Below are 23,568 nucleotides of genomic sequence, written 5' to 3' on the forward strand. Positions count from 1 at the left end.
AAATAAATAAATTTTTAAAAATATGTTACATATTGTTACCTTTAAAAAAAAAAAAAAAAAAGATTCCAGCCCAGCAGGGTCTCACTAGGACTAAGTTGCCCAAGCTGGACTTGAATTTGAGATCCTCCTGCCTCACCCTCCAGAACGCCACGAAGCGTAGCCCTTCAAGTCTCCTCAGCAGCCACCCAAATTAAATTTTCTTTGCAGAAAGACAGGAATATAGCTCATCTGGGACCTCTGGGACAGAATGAATTTAGCTTAGAGGGACGCTGGGCAGATGCATCGCACCCTTGTCTGAGAATCCTCAGGACCTTGGGACTCTGCACAGTGGCAGCTGCCACTGAGGGCTACCAGCCTCCTCAGGGGAGACCAAAGAGAGCTCCCACTAGCCGCCGGCCTCAGACCAGGCAATCAAGCAGCTGCACTCAAGATTTAGTCACGGGCCACCAAGCTCACTGTCCCCAACTGGTTTTGCCAACAGCAGCTGGCTGGAACAACAGCGCTGATGCTCGGGACACTGACTCTCACCCTGGCCTCAGAGTCCCTAGTCCCCAGGGCCCCATGCTATCCCCAGCTTTCTCCAGGCCCGTCTAGTGGCAGGCCAAGGACACCTGAGGGGTCCCCTCCTCTGCGGCAAACACAGAGCTCAGCTGCAAGCCCGAACTCTGGGCCAGGGGCTGGTACTGCCGGGTGTGCCATGCCCAGCCAGCACCATGCAGACAGCAGGAGGATCGAAGGCCCAGAGAAGTCAGACATTGAAGAATCCACGGTGAGAGAAGCTAGCAGGGACACGGGCGACTTCCAGAGTGACTCGGGTAGAGGACACAGCATCCGGAGCCCGTCTCTGGCTCTGCCATGAGCTTTGCTGGACGGCCCAACTGAGAAGCTAAGAGGGGACAGCCACAAACACCAGCCGACACACAGCAGGCCAGGCAAGGGGACACTAAGAGGAGGCATCACGATAAATGAGCACACTCTGGCAGTCCCCAGCCACAGCAAGAACAGGCAGCTGTCACCATGCAGCTGCCATCCTAGCTACTCCCTCCCTGAGCCCAGAGACCCCGAGAGCTGTCGGCACACGGCCCTGGTTTGTGGTACCAATTCACAGACACGAGGCTGACAGCAAACGGGTACCTGCCCAGCGCTTAGGGCAGGGCTGGGAGGGACATGGCTGTGAGCTCCCCAGTCTTGCTGAAGCTGCTTCCTAAAGGAAGTAGGTTCTCTCTCTCTCTCTCTCTCTCTCTCTCTCTCTCTCTCTCTCTCTCTCTGTATTTTAGTACAGGGTCTGCAGGGTCTCACTACACAGATTGGACTCGCAATGATCCTCCTATTTTCAGCCTCCCAAGCACTGGGATTATAGGCATGTGCCACCACGCCCAGTCTCAGTCACCATCTCAACATGCCCCTGAGGGCAGGGCTGGCACTGCAAGCCAGGGATCGAACCCCTGTCCCTGTGCCTGCCTAAGCAGGCACTTTAGTCCACTGAGCTCCCTGGCTGGCCCAAAACTGGTCTCCCCCAAGTGCCAGCTCTGGAGAAGTCTCCCCCATGCTGGCCGGCATCAGTGCCAGCATCCACTGGGCTTGGTCCTGAGTCAGGCCACCTGGGTCAGCTCAGAATTTCATGACGAACACTGTCATTTCACAGATGGGAAAATTTAGCTTCTGGGTAATGGTGCATTTTCTCCATCACCCACAGTGGTGCCTCTGTAGCACCCAATGCACCAGGATGCCCAGGGTAGCGCTCAGGCCCGGGACACCCTGAGCACCTCCACCCTCTTGCAGCTGAGCTGGTTTCCAAGCAACCATGAGCTGGGGAGCAGCCTGGCCTGGCCTGCAGGGTGCGGGGACCAGAGCAGGCATGGGGATCTCATTCCCCATCGCCCACAGGACACCTCGTGGTCATGCTGGCCTGGCAACTTCTGAGAGTCACAGGAGCACCACAGAGTGCTCCACCTCACCCAGAAATCAAACATGAGCTTTTTAGGTGGGCAGCAGGGAGGGGCACCTGGAGTCCCTGAGGGTGAGTTGAGTTCTTAGCCAACCTGACACAAGCTCAGATAGGTATAGGGGATGCTGACACACTTTAGGATGGGGGGACATGGCCCCAAGACAATGTCTGTGACTCCCCCCACCCCACCCCCACTTCCCCTTTCCTGCTTCTCGGGAATTTGCCCCCCAAAAAGCCTACACAGGCCAGGTTCACCCACACTGAGGTCACCGCGCCCACTTAGGCCCCTCCCGCGGCTGCCAAGGTACAACCAGGGCCCAGCCCAGGGCCAACCCATTTCCACTGTGAGTGGGGGTGAGGAGCCTCTGTGGAGGACCCCTGCATCTTGGCTGGGCTGCGGGAAGCTATGGATGCGTCTACCTGCCCACCCGAGCAGCAGGTGCTGCCTGGTGCACTGAGGCAGAGCGGTGGGTCCCTGTGCTCCCTAGCTCCTCCCACATCCTGTCTCCCTAAAAACTGCCTGGTGCAGCTCCAGACAGCATTGGGGGGGGGGGGTATAAGCCTGGGGCTCCTCTGTGAAGCCCTCCTGGCGTGCTGGCATGGGCACCGAGGCTCAGAGCCACGCATGGGAAGCAGGTGGTGGAGGGCGAGGGGCTCCCTTGGGAGGACACTGGGATTCCTCAGGGCACAGGGGCAGGGCACACCAGGCCTTACAGCCACAAATGTAAGGATTACTCTGAGTTGGGTTGTTAGTGGTTTGGCCAGGAGCCAGAGAAAAGGGCAGATAAAACGTGACTTCGGTCAGGTGTCGGCTGGGCTGCCCACAAGGCAGAGCTCCAGGGTGGAAGGCGGAACAGGCGTGGTGGGAGGGCCCCGCATGCACCTCAGCTGGGGTGATCCCAGAGAGACAGGGCATCTCTCACCTGGGAGGCCATGCCCAGCACAGCCCAGGCACACAGGTGACCTGACCTAGGGTCCCTGAGGATCTTGGGTTGAGTCTGCTGCACAGAGGGGCTGCCAGGATTGGGGGTAGGAGATCAGATCCGAAGATCCCAACTTTGGCCCGACTGTGTCTCCACTACCTGCCACTTCATTGCTTTATTTTATCCTATTGCGACAGGGATCTCGCCACAAACTCCCAGTTCCCAGCAGTCTCCAGCCTCGGCCGCCCAGCAGCTGGGCCTATGTCAAGTGCCAGCAGGCCTAGAGCCACCTCCCTTCCCCAGCAATAAAGGAACGAGAAGCGCTGTGGTGCAGCTTCTTCGTCTGACAGGAAAGGCCCGCAGGCTCCCTTCCCAGCAGTGAGCAGCCTAAACCAGGAGCCAGGGTACGGGGGTACGGAGCCAAGCATCGCGCGGCTCAGGGTTTGGAAGCAATGTTGTCCCCAAAACAGGCTGCTGGGCTGGCAGGGCTGGCTGAGCTGCACGAGGTGGTGCCCCAAACAGGGTCCTGGGGCAACTGCTCTGAGTCCCAGCCCTGTGCTCTCAGCACCTCTGCCACTGCTGGGATCTACACCACGATGCTGCCCTGGTACTGGGACAAAAACCCATGACCACAAAAATCAGCCCCAGGCCATGGAGCCAAGAGTGACTCGGGCTTGTCCAGCCTCAATCCGGAACCCCACAGCTCCAGGCAGCCCCGCCGGAGCTCGGGACCCGCATTCATCTCAGGTCTCTGGGTCCAGCTTATCAAGCTGAACGCCATTGTCTCCATAGCACCTTGGCCTGGCAAGGGGCAGGTGTGGAGATGCAGCCACGGGGATTATGGCTGTGGCCCCCAGCCAGCGTGCACAGGAAGATGTGCCACGGAGTGCCCTGGGCTCCAAAGAGGGAGGGGTTCTTCACACGGGACCTGAAACAGACCTTCCTGAGTCCAAATCTCGCCGGGCAGGCAGTGAAATCCCCACACAGACCTTGTCCTGTTTCCAGCACCTTCCACACCTCCTGCTGCCCACCCTCATCACACACTGCCACCCCGCAGCAAGAAGGAGTCCAGTGTTTCCCAGCCTGGCCACCCAGGGCAGCAGCAGACCACCCGGCAGCCAGCGTGGGGGCCTGGAACCTAGCAGGGAAGCCCTGGAGGAAGCTTCCTCGGCGGGCTGGAGAGTTGGGGCCAGTGCACAGCCAAAACCCAACCCCAACCCCAAGCCCAACCTCTCCAGCACCCACGCTGACCAGCTCAGTCTCCTCGCAGGCCCCTCCCAAGTCTGCCTGCCAGGGTCCTAGGGACAATCACCCTCACACCGCAACGATAAAAGCTGCCCACTTCTAGTGACACCCAGCCCTCCCTGCTATGACGACCAAGAGGCTTTCGAGCTGTGTGGGACAAACCTGCACACAGCATTGCGTCGTGGGCCCCAGAGCAAGACAAGTGGAAGCCCAGAGACACAGATGCTGTGGGGTGGAAGCAGCGAGGACAGACAGGGAAGGTCCTGGGCTGGGTGACTCGGCCACAGAAGACCTAGCGTGACAGGCGGCGCTCAGAGACCTTTGCCGCATCTCAGACTCTTGTCTTCCCCACCACTGGCTGCAAGCCTTATGATGCCAGGAAGTCCATGGAGAAAAAGATGGATGAGAAACTGAATCTCACACGCACAGGGTAATGTCTGGCCTGTCTGGGGCTGGCACTGGCGAGACTTCAGGCCAGCAGGTGTCCTGTCACTGTCCCCAGGGCATGAGGCCCCACGCTCAAGGCACCTGGGTCCTCACCTCAATCCTGTCCCCAAAGTCCAGGAAGTTCAGAGGGGGGCCAGATTCTCCAAAGACCCTCCCGAGGCCTGGCAGGGCCTACCAGGGCCTGAAAATCTCTCCTCACTCCCAGGGGAGGGCTAACTCTCCCTCAAAACCACACTTTTGTTTTCCAAGAAATAACCCACAGGTCTGAATATCAGATGCCAGGGTTGCTCCTGCTGCTGCTGCGTGGACACCTGTGGCAAACGGCCATGGTCCACAGTGACTACAGGGCTCCCCACCAGTCCTGTCTTGGCCCACAGTCCTGAAGCCTCACCCCTACCTGTCCTCCACAGGGGACGCAGAGCCAGAGTCCAAGATCTAGGAGAAGGAGCACAGCAGGAACCAGAGACGTGGTGACAAAGGCCTAGGTTACGTGGTACACAGCCTGGTGGCCAAAATCAGAAGGGACAAGGAAAGTGCCAGCCTGTCTGGGGTCATCAGAGGCAGGGAGCCACCCAGCTCGAATGCCACACCTGCCTGTAGCTGCTGTGCACACTGGAGGGCTAGAACCCCCTGCACGCAGGGGACCCTCACAAGCGCCCTGGATTTCTGGACCACAAACACCTGTACCACCACTGAGGTCTCTCTCAAGTGAGGGACGACGGGGGCTGCCCAGATAGATGCCTCCCATGAATTCCCCAGACAGGAAGGACAGACGGCAATGACTGCATTGAGGAGCTGCCACTTGGAACCATGATCCTGACCGGAAATCGTCATCAACAGAAGGGCAGAGCTGGCTGCCAGCTCTGCACAGGAACAGAACTTAAGAGATGCGGCACTGTCACCCTCCTGGCCCTCCCAGCCGCTGGTACCCACCACACCTGGGGTTCACCGGAAAGCAGCCCAGCTGGCTCTGTCCATCACCCTGCCTTCCTGGCCTGGCAAGCCTGACCCCCGGGGGAAGCCAGATAAAGAAGGGAGGCTGCTCTGGGGATTTCTGTGCAGGCCCCATGCCAGAGGCAGTGAGGTCAGACCTGGGCCGGCTAGCATGAGGGGCCACGAGCGAGCGGCAGGCTGAGCTATCTGCACCTGCCAGCCCCAGCCCGCCTCCTCCCCACAGAGCCAACCCCGGCCCATCCACTCCCACCCCTGGCTGGCGAGGCTGACATGTCACACAGCCCTGTCCATGTGAGGAGAGGAGGAGGGACAGCAAGAGAGACCCAGGCAGAGGTGCAAGAATGCAGGAATGCAGAGATAAGGTGGTGTGGGAAGGGGTGGAGGCCATCTCGACCACTGCACCCCTGTGGCCAGGGCTCCTGCAGCCCTGGCTGCCCATCTCTGTGACTTGCGATGTCCCCATCGGGGCTAGGGGACCTGCGAAGAGCCTGGACCCGGGCCAGCTCTTCACCAGGAATGGCCCCAGGCGAGGTGCTCAGATGCAACCTCCCCGGGGTCACCCTGCTTTCATACCAGGTCCCCGAGAAGCGAGTAAGCTGGCCAGGGTCCACAGCAGAAGCTTCCCTGGGAGCAGGGCTCCTGGAGGTTGGGGACTGTGGCCAGGGACAGACCTGGCCACTGGAATGTGGCCCGTGCCCTCCTCCTTCCGGTCTGTCCTACCTAGCAGCCTGGTTCAGGAGGCCTGTGGAGCAGGGCATCCACCGTCAGCCAGCACAGAGGGTTGGGGTGCTGGGAGGGCACTGTGGTGGGCCCTCTGTAGTGAGCACTTATCATGAAAGTGCCCCCCTCCCGCCTTCTGTGTGACGTCCAAAGCCCAGCTGGCCCAGCACCCAGAAATCACCTCATGAGCCTCGTCCCCACTTATGGTAACAAAAGGACCCAGGGAGAAAGGGAAAGAACCATGCCATGAGTTTTAGGCAGTACAACACGCCAGCCACCAGCACCACAGCAAGCTCATCCCCTGCAGAGGACCCACCAAGCGGCAGCCCCACACTTGCCAGCCGCTACCTCTCCAACCCATCTCTGCACGGGGGCCCACATGCACCCAGCAGCCATCAGGGGCTCGGGCAGCGGGTCACCCTTGCCGGCTTCCCCACCCTGCCATGTGTCCCTGCTGGGCCCATCACGGAGGCCCGGCTGTCAGAGATCAAAGCAGACAGATGAAATGAGAGCCCTTTTGGCAGGGGCTGCCCAACAGAAAGACCCACAGACGGTCTCTGTTTCATGGTCCCTGGCTGGGACAGCGGGACATGGGGACTCTGATTCAGGTGGAGGGTGTTGGGGGCAGAGACGTCCTTCCCCTCCTGTCCGGACATCAATCAGCAACAGGAGACCTGCGGCACCAGACACAGCCACCAGCAGTCCACAGGCTGGGCAGCCCATGCAGTTCCAGGGGAATGGCTGCCCTAAGGTCACAGAGGGGACCCTGGAGTACCCCAGGTAGAAACAGGTCACATAACCCTGCTACCTCAGGTGGGGTCTCTACACACCCCTGGCCACACGCTGACCAGTCTGTCATCATCCCAGGATGACCAGTGTCACCTGTCCACTTCTGTGAGCGGCACCTGCAACCCAGCCCCTCTGGTCCTGCACTTCCCCTTCAAATGCCAGTGACCCAGGGACTCCCCACTGTTGCCTCTCAGATCAGCCCCAATTCTGGCTGGGGTCTTAAGCCTCCCTGCTTGCACACACAGCCCCCCTTTCAAAGGAGCCAAGCATGCACACTAAACGCACACCTGTACTGCCACCACCTGAAGATCCAGTACATGCCAGTGCCTGTCCCCACCTGCCTGGCACTGTGTAAGGGTCCCTGAGCCCATGTCACAGTGGAGGAGGCCAAGGTCCAGATCAGGGACACAGGGAGCAGGAGCCAAATCACAGTGGCAGGTCATGTGGCTGTCCCCAGGGCTGTTCTTCCTCTTCCAGCAGGCTGAGCAGGTTCCACAGGGTGTGGGACACAGGGCACCACAGGGACACCACACAGAGAACACTGGCTACCATCAGCTTGGCACCACAGAAACGTCATGAAGGGGGTAACAGTGCTAGGTTTGGTCCCTGTGGGGTGCACCGTGGTGCCTCCCCAGAGCCCCAGCAGGACCACGCACACAGCAGCCACCTGTCACCTGTGTCTCCCACGGGCTGCGTCACACCTGCTGGGGGTGCTCAGGGCTCACCCTGGGAAGGGTTTCACCATGCAGGTGCTGCTCTTGGAGGGAAGCCAGGGATGGAATGCTCAGATGAAAGGAAATGAGGTTGTCCCCTCTCCCAGTCACAGGCACTGAGCTCAAGGCCATGCCAGAAGCTGGGCAGACAGAAGCCTTTAGTGAAAAGTCAGGAGCAAAAATAGAAGTGGTGGGGAGGGAGAAATGCTCTTAACTGAGGGACACGACCTACGGAAGACGTATGTGCAGTGACCAGGGCACAGGGACACCCATATGGTGCTGTATGGTGTGTGTCGCACTCCCAATGGCTCTGCATCACCCACACTCCCAGAACCTCGAGGAGTCAAGGGCCTCCTCCTTACTCCTGCCCTGCCCCTGGCCCAGGACACTGGTGACAGGGACAGGTCCAGTGTGGCCACACCTCCACCCCTTGCCTGTAGTGTCAGCCGGGGAGACTTTGCCTGAGTCTGGTCAGGCGAATTGGGACTCTGGGCACGGAAGGAAGCACCCACCCCACTTGCACTCCGTACCCCACAGGACCCAGGTCCCGGGCGTCCCTGCCACCTGCCATGGTGCATGCCCTTTGCCCTGCCCCTTTCCGGAACCCAGCCCAAACTGCCCAGGCAGGAAGAGGTGACACATCAAGTGCTGTAGGGAGCCTGTGTCACAGCTGCCAGGGCAGGGCACAACATAGCCAAGGGTCCTTGCTGATCCTCTACCCCATGCGGAAGCAGACATAGGCTGTCAACCCCAGGGTGGGCGGAGGCTGGACCACCCTGTCTGCCCCCACCCACGGCCCATCTGGCTCCATCTGCCGCAGGGGCCTCAGCCTGGGCCACCCCAGTGAATCACCTGGGTGGGGCCAGCCCTTAGTCTCAGCATTGGATTCCTGCAAGGGCTGCTAGGGAGCAGGCACCTTCCAGGAATGACAGGAAGCAGCAGGCCGGGCCCCAGGGCTCTGAGGAAGGACTTCCAGGCTGCCCACACAGTACCAGAGCTCAGCAGTGTCGGCCCAGCACCCACTGGCCACACACAGGTCATAGCCCAATGGACAGCATGTACTAGATCAATGATGGAGTGTACTACCACCCCAGGGAACAGCAGGAACCTACCTGGGCATCAGCATAGATCCACCACTGAGCTACAGCCCCAGCCCTTTTTATTTCTTACTTTGAGACAGGGTCTCACTGGGTCACTAAGTTGCCCAGGCTGGGCTTGAACTTGGAATCCTCCTGCCTCAGCCTCCAAATAACTGGAATCACAAGTCATGCTCAGCTGAAAACTCCACGCCCAGCACAGAGGGAGAGGGTGAGAAGGACTTTGTGGCCACTGGTGGACACACAAAGAGACAAGAAGTGGCCACAGCTGGAAAGCAAGTGGTCCCCAAGTGAGGGAGTGAACAGCAGGGCACAGCGGAGGCCTACAAGCAGGAGAGGCAGCCACAGTCCAGTGGGCACAAGGGCGCCTGGATAGAACTCAGGGGCTCTCAGCCTGGGGCCTGGGGACCCCAACTCACCACTCAGGCAGAGGGGTCCCAGGAGCAAGGGGAGGCTGGACAGGAAGGCCAAACATGGCTGCAGGTTGTTCCAGAGGGTGGCATGGGGAAAGGGTCTGGGTTCCCCTGTCACACAACGTACAAAGCCACAGTCAGGTGGGCCCAGGACACCCAGAACCGCAGGCTGGGGAGAACCAGCCCACACATGGCCCGCACCCCCCAACCCTGCCTCCCGCTGACCCAGACCCAGGCCCAGGGCCTTGCCTCCCAGGCTTCCGTCTTTGATCTCTCGCCTGCCTGCATGGGACCAAAGGAGGATTTCCAGGGGGATTTCTCAACAGGCTTGCAGAGAGACATCCTGTCCACGGGGCCTGCCGCTTGCTCACAGCATCCTGTGAAAGGCCACAGAGGGGCCGGCAACCTTTTGGGGAGGGCTCTGGAGGAGAGCAGCTGCTGGGAACAGGACCATCCACAGGTAGCAGGGCCATGCTGTTCAGGACCGGCTGCCCAGGGCTGGGAGAGTGGCCCTGCGGCAGAGCATGTGCTCAGCAGGCACCAAGCCCCAGGCCTGGCCGCAACACAGATGAGGCTGTTCAGCCCTAAAGACTGAAATCTGCAGTCCCTGCCACAGCCGCCACCACTCTGAGAGCCCTTCCTGCTTCTCCTAGCAGGCTGGGAAGGGCATCTGGGGGTGTCCCTGTCTCCAGAGGGAAACTGAGGCTCTCGGAAGTGGTGGCACTGCCTGCGATGGCAGAGCCAGGCTTGGCACGTGACACCCAGCCAAGGGCAGCTCCAAATGGCACACAAAAGAGCAGTCATGACGGAGCAGGCCATCCTCAACGCAGCCCTGCAAAACTGCAGCAATACCACGGGAGAAATTGGGCTCTAGAAAGTGGGTCTTGGCTGAGCTCCAACAGCTAAAGGACATTAGGTAAAAACTAAGGAAATGAAACGCGGAGGCAGTCCTGGACTCTGGCTCATACTAACGTGTCAGTATTGGCTCATTCCGCGCAGCAGAGGCGCAATCCACCGTAAGAAGCTCGTAGCCAGAAGCCCATGCAGCGCCGGCGGAGACTCCTGGCACTGTCGTCTCGGTCTTTCTCGCAATCTAACAGCTGCTGTACGACACAGGTTTCCGTGGGGGGTTTCTCTTGTCTCTTTCGTCCTCTGTGACACCATCGATAGAACCTAGGGTGCTGCACAGGCAAGACAGCTGCCACACCCCTGCTCCCCAGAGATCATTTCTTTTTAAAAGTTATACCAGGGGGAGGTGGTACACGCCTGTAATCCCAGCCCTCTGGGAGGCTGAGGCAGGAGGCTCACAAGTTTGAGCCAGGCACGCAGGCTTCTTAAGGTGTCGCCATGGGAGAACCTCCGGCAGAGACCCTGCAGGAGCTGCTGGTGGCGGTGTTTCTAAATTTCGATTGTGACCTTTCCAGATTTCTAAGCTTTCCCACAGCAAGCAATGGGTGATGGCCGGGCAGGTGACATTCTGCCATTCTGCATTTCTGCAGGGGACAGAGGGTGAGGGGTGGCAGGGGCAGGGCTGATGGCAGACACCCGGCGGACACACACAGGTCACTGTGGCCATACATCACCCTGACTCACAGAGGCTCTCTGGGCGTCAGGGTCAAAGGTAACTATCTTTTTCTAAATTTTGTACAATAAACAGGAAGTAGCTGACAGTGACGGCACACACCTGTAACCCCAGCACTTAGGGGGCTGAACCAGGAGGATCTCCAGGAGGGCCAGGCCAGTCTAGGCTACATAGTAAGACACGCTCAGAAAACAGAAACAGACAATAGACAGGAAGTAGCACTGGAATAAGAAAATGGTGGGGAAGGTGGCTTTTACACATAAGACACACAGAAGGCCAGAAGGGGCAGCAGGTAGGTGGGGGTGGGCCCACAGCCAGGGCCCTGAGGTCTAATCCCAGCTCTGCCACACCCTACACGGGACCCTAGGCAAGGGACTTAACTTCTCTGTGTCTCAGTGTCCCCATGGTTCAAATGGGACACAGATCAGCAGCACCTCAGCTCCCTAAGGCTCGAAGCAGGCAGATGTGGTAGGTAGCACCAGGTGCCGGCGGCTGTCACCATGACTACTGTGGGGGCCAGACTGAGTGTCGCTGTGCACGAGCCGTGGGTGACCCTCCATAGGCATCCAGCAGCAGAGGTGGGGACCCTGGGTGGCACAGGGAACAGTGGCAATGGGACAGGACAACCCTGGGGCTCTGCCCACACAGCTGCGGCAGAGGAACTCAGGGCCCAGGCCAGTGGACAGCAGGCTCCTCCCACCGCATAGCTGCTGTCCCTCCTTGGACAGAACCCTGCCCAGGTCACTGTCCCACACGGTGAGTGACATTCCCGCCCTCCACGGTGCCAAGGGGAAACCCCATGGGTGGGGGGGCTTCCATCCCTCATCACGGGTAACAGTACAGACCTGTCAATGACCAATGCCAGCATGTTCAGAAAGACAGCTTCCCCCACCCAGCCCCCTGCCTGCGCTGGGGGATGTGGGGAGCAGGGCCCCAGCCATCTGGCCCACCAGGGGAAGGCCAGGATCCCGGAGGACCCTGGACGCCTAGGAGGTCCCTGCTGGAGCCAGGATCCATACCCCTTCCCTACATGGCCACCCCAGCCCATGCCACCACAGCAGATCTTCTCAGCCGCAGCACTAGAAGTCATCAAGAGCACTGAGCTGCACTGCCCTACAGCCCTGGCTTTGGGGGGCAGTCGAGGGAGTCTGTGCACGTCTCCCTCAGTGACACCAGGCTGCCCTGGTCACTCTGCTCACCCTGACAATGCCCCGCCCTGCTCACACTCTGCAAGGCAGTAAGTTAACTGTGAAGGCTCTGACCCTAGTGACAACGCAGATTCAGTGCCTGTGTACATTGGTTTTTTGTTTTGTTTTTTAGAGAGGGTCTCACTGTGTAGCCCTGGCTGTCCTCAACACGCAGTAACCCTTCTCTCTCAGCCTCCTGAATATACATGACTACACTGGGCTGTTAGCTTATTTTTTCCAAAATAATCCAAAAACAACACATGTGAATTTCTTCCCATAGCCTTACGAGATGGCCCCTGGAGATCTCTAAGCTAAGTGTCCACATCTCAGGTGACAAAGCTTAGAGGGAAGAGCCAGAGAGTCCTCCAGGGCTCCAGGCAGGCTCTGTCCCCCGCCAGCTCCCCAGTGCAGTCAGGCCCACCCCTAGGCACAGGAGCCAAGCCCCATCTGGGAAAGCCCGGCACACTGGAGACCATAGCCCTGGCCCGGGCACCTGCAGGCAGCCACACTTCTCGGGACAAGGTCACAGGTGACCTCCACACCTGCTGCAATTCCCCCAACGCAGCAGGGGGCCTGACTCAACCTCCCTCAGGCTCCAGCCTGCAGTCCACACACACAGTGAGAGCACACACATCTGCATCAGCCTCCCCGGTGGGCCGCAAGCACCCTGTAAACCTTGGCCCTTGTGCCTGCTGGCCCCAGCCCACACCCTGGACACATGGCCCTTCCTCGTGCGTAGTGCTCAGCCACCAGCCAGCACACGCCTGAGGGGCTGTGGGGCTGAGGTTAGGGCAGGGGCCTCTGAGCTGCACAGGGCACTGGCAGGGCTGCCCTGCCTGCTGCATTCAGGATGCCAAGAGCAGCAGGAGGCCTGCAAGCCCTGCCACCCTCTCTGTGGCCTCACTGTCCTCCTCCTCAGTTACCCAGGGTCCACCAGAGCCCAACGGAGCAGACTATACATGGGGAATTCCAGAGATGGGGCCTCGGCTCCAAATCCTGCTTTTCCCTTCAGAGCAGCATGATGTCATCTTGTGCCCTCCTGCTGGGTCCCCGGGATGTGAACCACCCTGTCCAGCGTGTCCCCCTTGTATGCACTGCCCACCCATCAGTCACCCAGAGGCTGTAGCAGGGCAGAGCAGCACAAACAGGGCTTAGAACGAGCTGTGGTTCACCTACAGAGTCTTAGACTTTGTCCTCTCAGAGACAGGGTTGTCCCAGAGACCAGCATGAGCAGTTACTTCAGGGACTTGGGATCCCCTGAGGGGGCAGCTACTGAAGGGTGGCAGAGGCCCCTGACTACTCCATCTGCACAGAGCACAGAAAGCCCTGAGCTGCCCTGGGAGTCTCCCTCCCAGCCTAGTCCCCCAAATGAAGCAGCAGGGGCCCTAGAGCCAAGCAGATCTGCAAGTGGCAGAGGGCAGACAGCTGCCCACCTCCCTCCTTCCAGAGTGGGGCTGTAGGGAAGTGAGGGGCCTTTTATCCAGGGCCCGCCCCACACTGCAGACCAGATCACACTGCCCACAACCAATCTGCAGCCAAACCAGGCACAAGCTCTCAACCCAGCAGGGATTAGGGGCTCAGCAGATCTAAGCAGAGCATGCTGCTTGGGGCCCACACTGCAGCATGGGAACAGTGGGAGGAGGGCAGGACACCCTGCGGTCCTGAAACGCACCTAGGCCTGGGAACCCCCAGGCTGGGGACACCAGAAACAGGGTCCCTGACCATGGGCCCAGCTGTTCTACCAACCCTTTGAGCAGGAGGAATTCCACCAGGCAAAGTGCACATGACAGCTGGCAGGAGAGCCCAGCACCAATGCCTCAGGGAGACGACACTATCCTTGCGTGCCCACCCTGCCCCTACCTTGGAGTAAGGGGCAGTGTAGAGGGGCTGTTTGGGACCCTCCCAACCCACAGGGTCCAGAGAACCAAGCCATGCATTCTTTTTTATAGGGGAAGCTGACATCTCATCCACCTGGCAGGGGACAGAAATGAGAGCTAGGCGTGGGGGACTCTAGGTCCTGGCTCTCTGGGCTGTGCTGCTGGGACCACACCAATGTCACCCCAACTGCCCGATGCTATACTCACCCCAGCAGGCTCAGCAGCAAGGATACCATGCACTGGGGGGAGAGGCCGGGCACAGGGCCAGAGCCCCAGGTGCAGCACGTAATGGCCTCATGGCCAGAGATGGCCAGCATGGTGGCCTGCAGCTGGACTGGGCGCCTACGCACGTGCCAGTTACAGCCGCGAGCAGCTGCTGAGGGGACACAAATGGCGTGGAGCGGCAGGCCCCTTTCCTGGGGCAAGGACCGTAGAAATTCCCTTCCAGGGCAGGATGGGAGCAGCCAAGTGGGATGCAACGTCTCCAGGAGGCCAGGGAGGACAGGGAGAGGCTGCAGTCTGCGTTCACTCTCCCACGCCCCACTCTACCCCATCAGCTGAAAGACCATTTCTTTTGTTTTTGGATCCCGCAGCCTTCTTAGCCTTATTCTGAGAACAGGGAGCTGGCAGCCAGGAAGCAGTTGGCTGGATTCGGTCACGGAGACTCCTGGAGCCATGTGGCCACTCCACGCTCTGTTCCTTCAAGGACTGGTGTCCACGCACATAGCCAGGGCTTGCATGTGCCCAGCCCGGCACCCGCCACCTCGGGGCATCAGCCAAGAGCTCATCCAGGGGCTACAAACTCCAAGACACTGAGTGGCAGAGGCTACACATCAAATACCCCACCCAGGGCTGTGCTGCCCTGCGCCATTGAGGGCAAATGGTGGTCACAGGGCCCACGGAAGAAGCAGGTGGACCAGCACAGCCCCATGGAGGCCTCTCAATGGCGGGATGTCCTCCACAGCACTGGAGATGGCCAGCATGGTCACAGAGGGCCAGTGGGCAGTGCAGGGCCAGGGCTAGGAGGCCGTGATGCAGGGGTGAACACAAGTTGTGCAGCGGGCGCAGAAGCACAGGGTGGGCAGGGTGGTAGGCAGAAGTAGCAGAAACTTGGACCCATGGGACAGAGACTTGGGGTCAGCTAGGGGGCAGTGACCCCCACCAGGCAGGACAGGAGGGGCACTGCAAAGTGCTGTCACAGGGACAGAGGGGACTGTCACGCCATCCTGTTCCAGAAGTCAGCTGGCAGGGGACATGGACTGCATAGGAAGTCACCTTTCCCAGGGTCTCGGGCTTCCTGGGGCAAGGACCGTAGAAATTCCCTTCTGGGGCAGGATGGGAGCAGGCTGGGGTTTTGTTTTATAGCTTTGGACCAAGAAACATGAGCCTGCTTGCAGAGAAGGAGCCAGGAGACCCAATAGGAACAAGATAAAGGCCAGTGGCAATGGACAGTCCCACAGGAGGGCTGGCAGGGCGCAGGGTGGGGCAGGGCTGGTGCGGGAGGGGACCCTCTCTCCCAGACAGGACAGAAGTGGCCGAGGGAGAAGTGTACCTCTTAATCTGCTGTCCCAGTGCAAAAGTGGCACATGCACATCCCAGAAAATATGGGAAACAGCAAGAGGAGAGGGGTGGGGGTGGGGAGCTTCCTATTGTCCCTCTGGCTCCCCAGAGATGTCAAGCTGCCAGGCAGCCGGGAAGCGAGGCCTTGGTGTGGGCAGTGTGGCCGGAACCTGCCACAAAGGGCCACTCCCAGAGCGGGCTCATTAGGGAGGCCAGCCGGTGCCGCACACGGTGACAGGCGGCGCATTCAGGGCGGGCACACAATCAGGCCCTTGTGACGGGTGGAGGAGAGGGGTGCCCACTGGAGCCTCAGATTCCTGCACAAGAGCAAGCCTCCTTCTTGCCTTACAACCTGGAGCCAGTGCTGAGGCAGATCTGGGGAGACAAAGAGATGCATCCCCTGACAGCGGCCGGTCTATTTTTGGAAATGGGTCGACTCTTCCCTATAGCTGTCAGCGCAGTGCCACTGGCCCTGCTTGCATCTGTCCCCTTGAATAGAGCATACAAATCCACCCTCAGGCATAGTATCCAGTACCTAGTAATGGGGGCATCACAGGGGCATCGCCAGGCAATCTATTAGGGACCTGGGGCAGCCGGGCTGAGTCCAGAGCCAGGCTCACCAAGGCCACCTCCGCAGGTGCCCACACAGCACAGGTCACTGAGGAGCCACCACAGCCCACTTGTCCCTCACTGCTGATGTGAACAGACTTGGCCTCTGCCCCAGCTGCTGCCCTGGATGCCCGCTGCGGACCAGTGACTGCCCTGCTGCCACCACCTGTCTCCAACATAGTGGCGCTTGAGGTGCTGAAGCATTACCCCTGGATCTTCCCAGAAAGGCCCTGGCCCTGGCTGCCTGGCAGGACCCCAGCAGCTACAGCAACCCTGGGTGCCGCGGGGACTGTGCAGGCCCCCCTGGGAGGCCAGGCCAGGGCCCAGCACAGTGAGCAAGTGCTGAGCAAAGCAGGTATTTCCAATGAGCACCAGGGCAACAGAGGGCAGGGATGTGTCAGCCAACGCCATGCTGGACTTTCCTGGAAGCAGCTAAAGGTCACTGGTGCCAAGGACAGAAAGCGAGAACTGAAAGGGGGGCACAACCCCTACCTGGTTCCAAACATAAGGCAGGCACAGCCTGTCACCTGCCTGGGCCTCCAGGGCGCGCAGCCTGGTTCCCTCACTGATAATCATACTCAAGTGAGGAGTGAGGAGGAGGAGCCTCGAGGTGGGGTGCAGACAGCCTTGTCCCCAGTGAACCTGTGCCGGCAACTGGAGCCCCTGGTGCTTGTGCCCAAACCAGGTGCCCAGTCCTTTGAGCAAGGCCATCAGATAGGTGACACGGGTAATTCCATCGGCCCTGGCATGGCAGGAGGCTGGGCTGGCCGGGGTCTCTGCCTCAGCCAGCACCAGGACAGGTGAGCATGTTCAGGCCCCAGAACAGCACCGGGGTAGTCACAGGCAGCCATGTCACCCTGCAGCCCAGCAGTCTTGCCTGAGGACCAAGCATCAGGAAAGGGGCTCAGCTCAGGCTCAGAGGCCCAGGAACAGAAGCGGCTGGCTCCCAGGACCACAGCGGGACCACACACTGGTGGGACGGGGCCCTGGCCAGTGGCTGGGTCTATGCAGGAACTGAGTCAGGGGTGCAGAGGAGCCACATGTCTCTGAGGTCCAGCCCAGCGAAGCCTCAATCCCTGCAGACGGGAGATAGAAGGCACAGAGAGGGGAGGAGGTGTGCGTGGCCAGTTCAGGCATGGACCTAAGCCACCGATCCACTCCATGTCACACAGTACACAGTACAGTGCTGAGCCACACAGCAGGACCCCAACCTCAAGCTGCGAGGACAGGGACACTCACAGCCATTCTCAGGCCCAGGATGACCCATCTGGGGCAGGGGACGGACTGCAAAAGTTCTGATTCTCAGCAGGACCCTGTGATCACACCAAGTGGGAGGTGCCAGAGGCCGTGAGCCCTGGATGTGGCTGCTTCCACGGCCACACCCGGTCCTTTGCCCTTTCAATGCCCAGATTTCAGCCACGCACACTTCAAGCTCCCAGCATCAGATACTGAAAGCCACCCAGGGCACTTCCGGAAGATGTAGGGCCTGGTCAGGGGCTCACCAGAAGGTGGATAGCCCAAAATGTGCTGGACAGCAAGGCTTCAGGGTCAGGGCACAGGAGCGCTTGTCACGCTGTCCCCGCCCATGTAACCATGGGATTCCCCTCACCACCCAGGGCCTGATCCTCAGCAGATACAAGGAGCCCCCTGAGACCCACTGATGTTGGGGTGAGTGAAATGAGACAGCAGCACATGTTTGGTGCCACCCAAAGGACATTTTGGGGCCCAGCATTACAGTGCACTCCTGTACCCCCAGCACTTGGGAGGCTGAGGCAGGAGGATCACCGTGAATGAGTTTGCGACCAGCCTGAGTTGCACACCAAGCCCCTATCCCAAAAGTGCAAAACAAGAGAGAAAAAGAGTTTGAGAAGATGCCTCTCAGCACCAAGTTGGAAAGCAAAAGGACTAGAGCCCCAGGAAGGGGGCACTAAGGCCACAGGGTGGGACAGGGAGGCTTCACTTCCCTCTGGCTAGCCATGTATGTGGCAATCCTCCTCTTCCCGGGCAGGCGGGAATCTCAGTGCCCAAGGATTCAGTTTCCGGCTCTCCCAGGCCTGGCATTTCCTCCATCCAAGATACCATCAGCCCTGGAAGTTGCGTCCACTCTCAAGAGCATTTCCGGAGGGAGGCAGGAAGGGAGGGAGGGAGGCCAAAACCCAGGACAAACGCACTCAGCATCCCAGACCCAACCCAGAACCCCAAGAAGGAAACTAGCCCTTGGATCCTCGTAAGCTCCCCATAAACAGAGCAGAGCACGGTGGGGAAGCAGCAAGGACAAAGGATCCCGTCACCCCCAAGGCCCAAGGCCGGAGCTGCTGCTCAGCACCACTCAAGCCAGCCCCTAGGGTCAGGCTCCACATTCCTCCGGGAGAAACACCAGGATCCGAGCTTCCCCCGGCTGCCCAGGACTCCTCAGGAGCAGCAGCTATCACTGGATGACCCTGGATGACCCCACTACATCCCTGCCCAGAGCCTGGGGACGGCAACAGAGAACTGTGATAACAGCCAGTTTCCCTGCAGCAGAGGAGCTGCTCCTTGTCCTGAGTCTTAGGGAAGCCACTGGGGCCTGCTTGGCTTCTCACGCCAGAGCAGTGGGACTTAGTCACCTCCCAGTGGGAGAGTCCAGCTGGTCCCTGCACTGATTGGACAGCTGGAGCTGGGGCTGCAGATGGAGGGAATATGCCTGACTCAGCTTCCCCTGTACCCCCTTGGTAGTGGGAACGGCCAGTTCCTGGGGATCAGAGCCCAAGGAGGCAGAAGGGGCTGAGGACAGGGCTTTGGGGCCCATCTGCCAGAGTTGAGAACACTCGGGTGGGCATGGTCGCACCCACGGCCACCCTGGAGCCCCCAGCTTCCTTCCCACTGCGCAGCCCAGCCTACACCAGGATGGGCACCAGGCTGATGCTGCCCAGCTACCACTCCCAGAGCCAGGACAGGACTCACGCATGAGGCACCAGAACCTCTCATTTCCAAACTCCCTGCTTGCAAGCTGAGGCCCCTCTCGCCCCTGAGGTCAAATCCCACCGGCCAGCTGCGCAGAGCCAGGGCCAGACCTTCATCTAGGCCTTGCACTCTGCTCATTCCTGCCAGGCAAGCCATCTTCCTCCTATGCAACTAGACAAGGATGCCAGGGCTCCGGGACAGCCCTGGGCTCACGGGCTCTGCTAACAGCCTCCCATCTGCATGTAAGGAGTCCAGGGAACAACAGAAAGTGCAGGACCACATCCCTGAAGGTCTGGACCTTGGTCTAGCCACAATTCATAGAACACAGAGGAGGCAAGGGAGCTCAGATGTCCAGAGAGCTGTCAAGGTCACAGAGCAGTAGCAAGGCCAGGCAGGAGTCACCCAGGGTGTCTGAGCCTGGAGCCAGAGCCCAGGCCAGCAGCCTGTGTGGCTCCTTGCGGGTCCCAGTGCTGTGTTCCCGCAGAAAGGGATCACTGGCACCTGGGAACACTGAAAACACTCCCTCTCCCCCCACCCAGAGGTGATCCTGTTTTCCCACTCTCCATATGGGAAAATAGAGCCTCCAGCCCCACCCCAGCCTAAAGTACTCAGTTCCCTGAAGGCAGAAGTCCCTTGTGTGGAAAACACATTCCGAGGAATAGTTGATCTCCCGCATCCAGCTGGCATAGGGACATCCCTATCCTGTATCCCAGGCACTTAGAGACCTGTAGGGCTGAAGGTCTGGCCCTGGAAGTAGGAAGAATCCTTGCATAGGAGGTAGCTGCAGGGCAAGGAATGGCAGATGGGGACAGGCTTGGGGTCTGCTTCCCAAGAAAAGCCACGGTCCTGGTTCAGCAACTCACAGAGCACCAGGCACTTGGCGAGACCCCAGACTCTGCCCAGGTCCCAGAGGGGGTCGCTGCACCTTCCCAAGGCTCAGTTTCCCCACTTGAAGCCTCCATGCTGGCACGGGCTGGAAGTGCTGACCCCCTGGGAAGCTCCCTCGAAGGGCCTGTGAGTCCTGCGCCCTAAGAATCACCTGGGGCCACCCACTTTGTGCTGGCCACCCTGAGTTCCAAGGCCACAGACAGCTTCCTCTGGTCAGGTGGGGTGGAAGGGGTAAAGCTTATGTAACACGCCCATTATCATCACGACCTTTGCTCCAGCCTGCAGGGCTTAGGAAAGGCGGCCTCATTGGCTGAGCTGGAAGCCAGCACAGAAAAGACCTATTCAGGGCCCAGAGCTCCATCGCTTTTTTTTAAAAGCCCAGACCCCCTCCACAAGCCCTCCCTTTTAAATCAACAAAAACACAAGCAGGGGAACAAACACAGCTTATTTTGAGAAGCACAAAATTTTAACCCAAACTTATTCACAGGAGGATTGAGAAGGTTCTGGTTTCTCCCCATGAGCCACAGGGGAACAGGGGGAGACGGACACACCCTGGGGCCCGAGGGGCGCGGGGCTCACAGCGTGGGGGAGGGGCAGGCAGAAAAGGAGCTGAAAGTTCTTTTGTTTGAAAATCACATCAGTTCCAGGGCAAACCTGAATTTGCCCTGTTTGCGCTCTCTCTGTGCAGCGTTGCTTTGCAGTACTGTACAGAGCATCCAGACAGACCTCCAGCCCAACAGCCCAGGAGCGAGCCCGATTTGCATACACATTCACAGGCCCGCCAGGCCCGCCCCGTCCCATAGAGCACTGCCTAGAATACAGATGGTGCCTCCCACAACGGCCACAGGAGGGAACAGCCCCGAGAGGACAGCGGGGCCACCTTGCCGGGCTCGGTGGCAGGTGCAGCCACGCAGGAGCCTCTGGGCTGCGCACTTGCAGGCGAGCTGTCCAACAGCAAGCAGCGCCCTTCGGGGAAGCGAAAGTGTGCTTGGCAAACCGGGAGGACGCTGCAACCGCGGAAAGCCACTGCGTGCAGAGGCCAACCTCAGAGACCGCAAGTGGGCACAGGGACTCTTGATTTCAGCCCCACCTTACAGAAAGAGGTAGAGAGAGGCTGCACAAAATTAATCTACTGGCCCACATCTATGAAGGTGCCAAGATTCAAAGTCAAGGCAGCCGGACTCTGGCTAAGGGGTTATCAACCACCTAAACACTCAGTGGTCTATGATAAGAGACGCACACTTCCCAGCACCAGAGCAAGGGGACAAACCTGAGTGGGGAATCCAGAGCAGGGAATCACCTCTATGCCCCAATTAACAGTGAAGGGTTAGAAGCCCATGGCCCGGGCATAGATGGCCCTGAGGGAGACCCCTCCCAGGACAAGCACTTCCGATGTCAGTGGCCTTCCTAAGCAAGGCTTGGGCCTCTACCCGCCTGTCTGTCAAGCAGGGATAACACTAACTCCCAGGGTTCTGTGAGCATGAACCTCAGAGTGGTACCGAGGCATCAGCCACACTGTACTAAATGAAAGCCCCAGGTCCCGGGGTTGCAAAGCCCAGGTTCTAAGAGAAGGTCTTGACTTTGTGTCCATGCATTCTGCTCGTGTTGGTGGGAGGACAGCTCAAGGCCACCTGTGACTTTAAGGGACAAAACAGAACAAGAAAGATCCCACCAGCAACCAGAATCTGCAATGATAACGCTGGCTTTTCACACCCTTCCCCCAAAGCAACAGCTTCGCTGTGCTACAAAACCTGCCAACAGTCCAAGTGGACTTGGGACTGGCAGGATTGTGCAGAAAACCAACACCTGAACCCTGACCGCCGCCCAGCGGGTGGAAAGGCCGGGGCCTTGTCCACTCTGCTCCTGCATTATTCACTGCCAGACAGTCCCAGCGTCAGCACCCTGCACAACCAAGACAAAACTGCAAACAGGCTTGGACACTTGGACACTCCCACTGTCCTGCAGAGAATCGCCCTGGCCAAGTATCACTGGTGACACAGCTGAAAACCAGAAACATTCCACTTCCCAGCCACAGGACTGCGGCAATCCCTGCTTCTGTATTGCACCTGGGGAAACTGAGGCCCAGAAAACAGACTCTCCCAAGCCCCCAGAAAGGCAGGGTGCTACAGTGGGGGGTGCACCCCCAACAAATTAAGCCACCAGGCTCTGAGCTCCTGGGGACAGCCTGAAGGAGCCTGGGGTGCCAGGCAGGGTGGAGGCAGAGCTGTAAAAAGAAACCTGAGTTGTGACCATAGATTGCTAATCAGTAACAAAATAGCCCTCCAAACCAAGTCCTGCCCTGAACTCACACAGACCCAGGAGGGTAAATAAGGGACAAACCGAAGCACTGCCCCCCATCTCCGTGAGTCTAAGGCCCACCCCTGCCACTACCCCAGTGGGCCTACTAAGGCCACTCAGTCACCAAGCCAAAAAGAAAGTAGCCCCCCAAGGCAGAGGTTGTCCCCAGGAGAGAGCAGTTCCTTAAGGACCAGGCAGTCATCTCTGAATCAGAAATTGTTCTAAGCGGAAGCAGGTAGTACAAGGCAGTGTCAGCCAGAACTGGGACCCAAGCCTGCAAGAAGGCAAAGAGAAGGAAGCAGCGGGGAGTAGAAGAGCCACTAGTCAGAGGATGGAGGACAGAAGACAGAAGGCAGGGGTGGGGACAGCAGGCTGCTGGGCTCCTGCAGTCCCCAGCTACCGTCACCCTCTTCTTGGAGGAGGCCAAGAGACACGCAGGTGGGAGTGGAAGGCAAGGCTGAGCCTTCCTGAAGCCAAAGTGCTCTCACACACACCCTGGCCGCAAACAAGCGCAGCACTTCCTGTTCTGCCATCAGCGATTCACAAACCCTTTCACAAGTGTTATCTCCACATCAATCCCATGATGCCCGGATCATCGGCTCCAGTGCACAAATACAGAAACTGAGGCACACAGAGGAGAGAAGCCAGACTCCATTCCAATCCCTTCCTTATCCCTTGGGGAAATCGTAGCCCCTCTGTTTAAAAACGTCCCGGACCTGAAGTGCCAAACATATAGGAAAGGAGGAAGCCCTTTGGCTAGGGTCCTCTGGCCCAGCTCTCTGCCTCCTGGCTGCCCTGATAAGGCAAGAAGGAATCAGGCAGAATTCCACTCACTGCACGAGTGGACGCCGCTTGGGCTGGGGGCGCGGAGGGGTCGGACACACACACACACACACACACACACACACACACAGGCCCGACTGCGCGCCCCTGTTGCTCCAAGGAGGGGAGAGGCGCCTCCAGCCAGCCCCACAGGGCCAGTCGCCAACACCTACAACTCCGCCGCGACAAACTTTTCTGGGGCTGCGCCCAGCTGCTGACTGTCAGTTGGACAGGGGCACGCGCCATCCCCAACCACAGCCCAACATCAAGGCGGGTGGACGTGGGGTCCCCCTGCCCCGCGTGCAGGATGCACCCTGGAAATGAGAGCCGGAACATCCCACACTCTCAGTTCCATGCGGAACCCAGAGGGAGAAGAGGGTCCTTACCGTGCAGGCCGTTGGGGATGCTGCGGTGGTGCGGAGGGGCCGAAAGGTCGTCCAGGGACCGGCGGGTGGCTCCCGCCTTGCCGTCGGGGGCCTTGTGTGGCCCGGGGGGCAGCAGCGCGGGAGGCACATGGTGGTGGTGGTCCGGGCTGCCGCCGCTGCCAGCACTC

At 59.4% G+C, this 23,568-nt stretch overlaps 1 protein-coding gene across 1 annotated transcript in view; it reads right to left on the reverse strand.

The window, feature by feature from the left end:
* Ccdc85c (coiled-coil domain containing 85C) overlaps nucleotides 1-23,568 on the reverse strand; it is a 54,748-nt gene that overhangs the window by 30,210 nt on the left and 970 nt on the right. Inside the window, exon 2 of the mRNA XM_023719639.1 lies at nucleotides 23,402-23,565. Within this exon, the coding sequence (XP_023575407.1) occupies nucleotides 23,402-23,565 (164 nt within the window). The remainder of the gene's footprint in view (nucleotides 1-23,401; nucleotides 23,566-23,568) is intronic.

Source organism: Octodon degus, unplaced genomic scaffold, assembly GCF_000260255.1.
Source record: "Octodon degus isolate 3935 unplaced genomic scaffold, OctDeg1.0 scaffold00070, whole genome shotgun sequence".
Taxonomy (NCBI): domain Eukaryota; kingdom Metazoa; phylum Chordata; class Mammalia; order Rodentia; family Octodontidae; genus Octodon; species Octodon degus.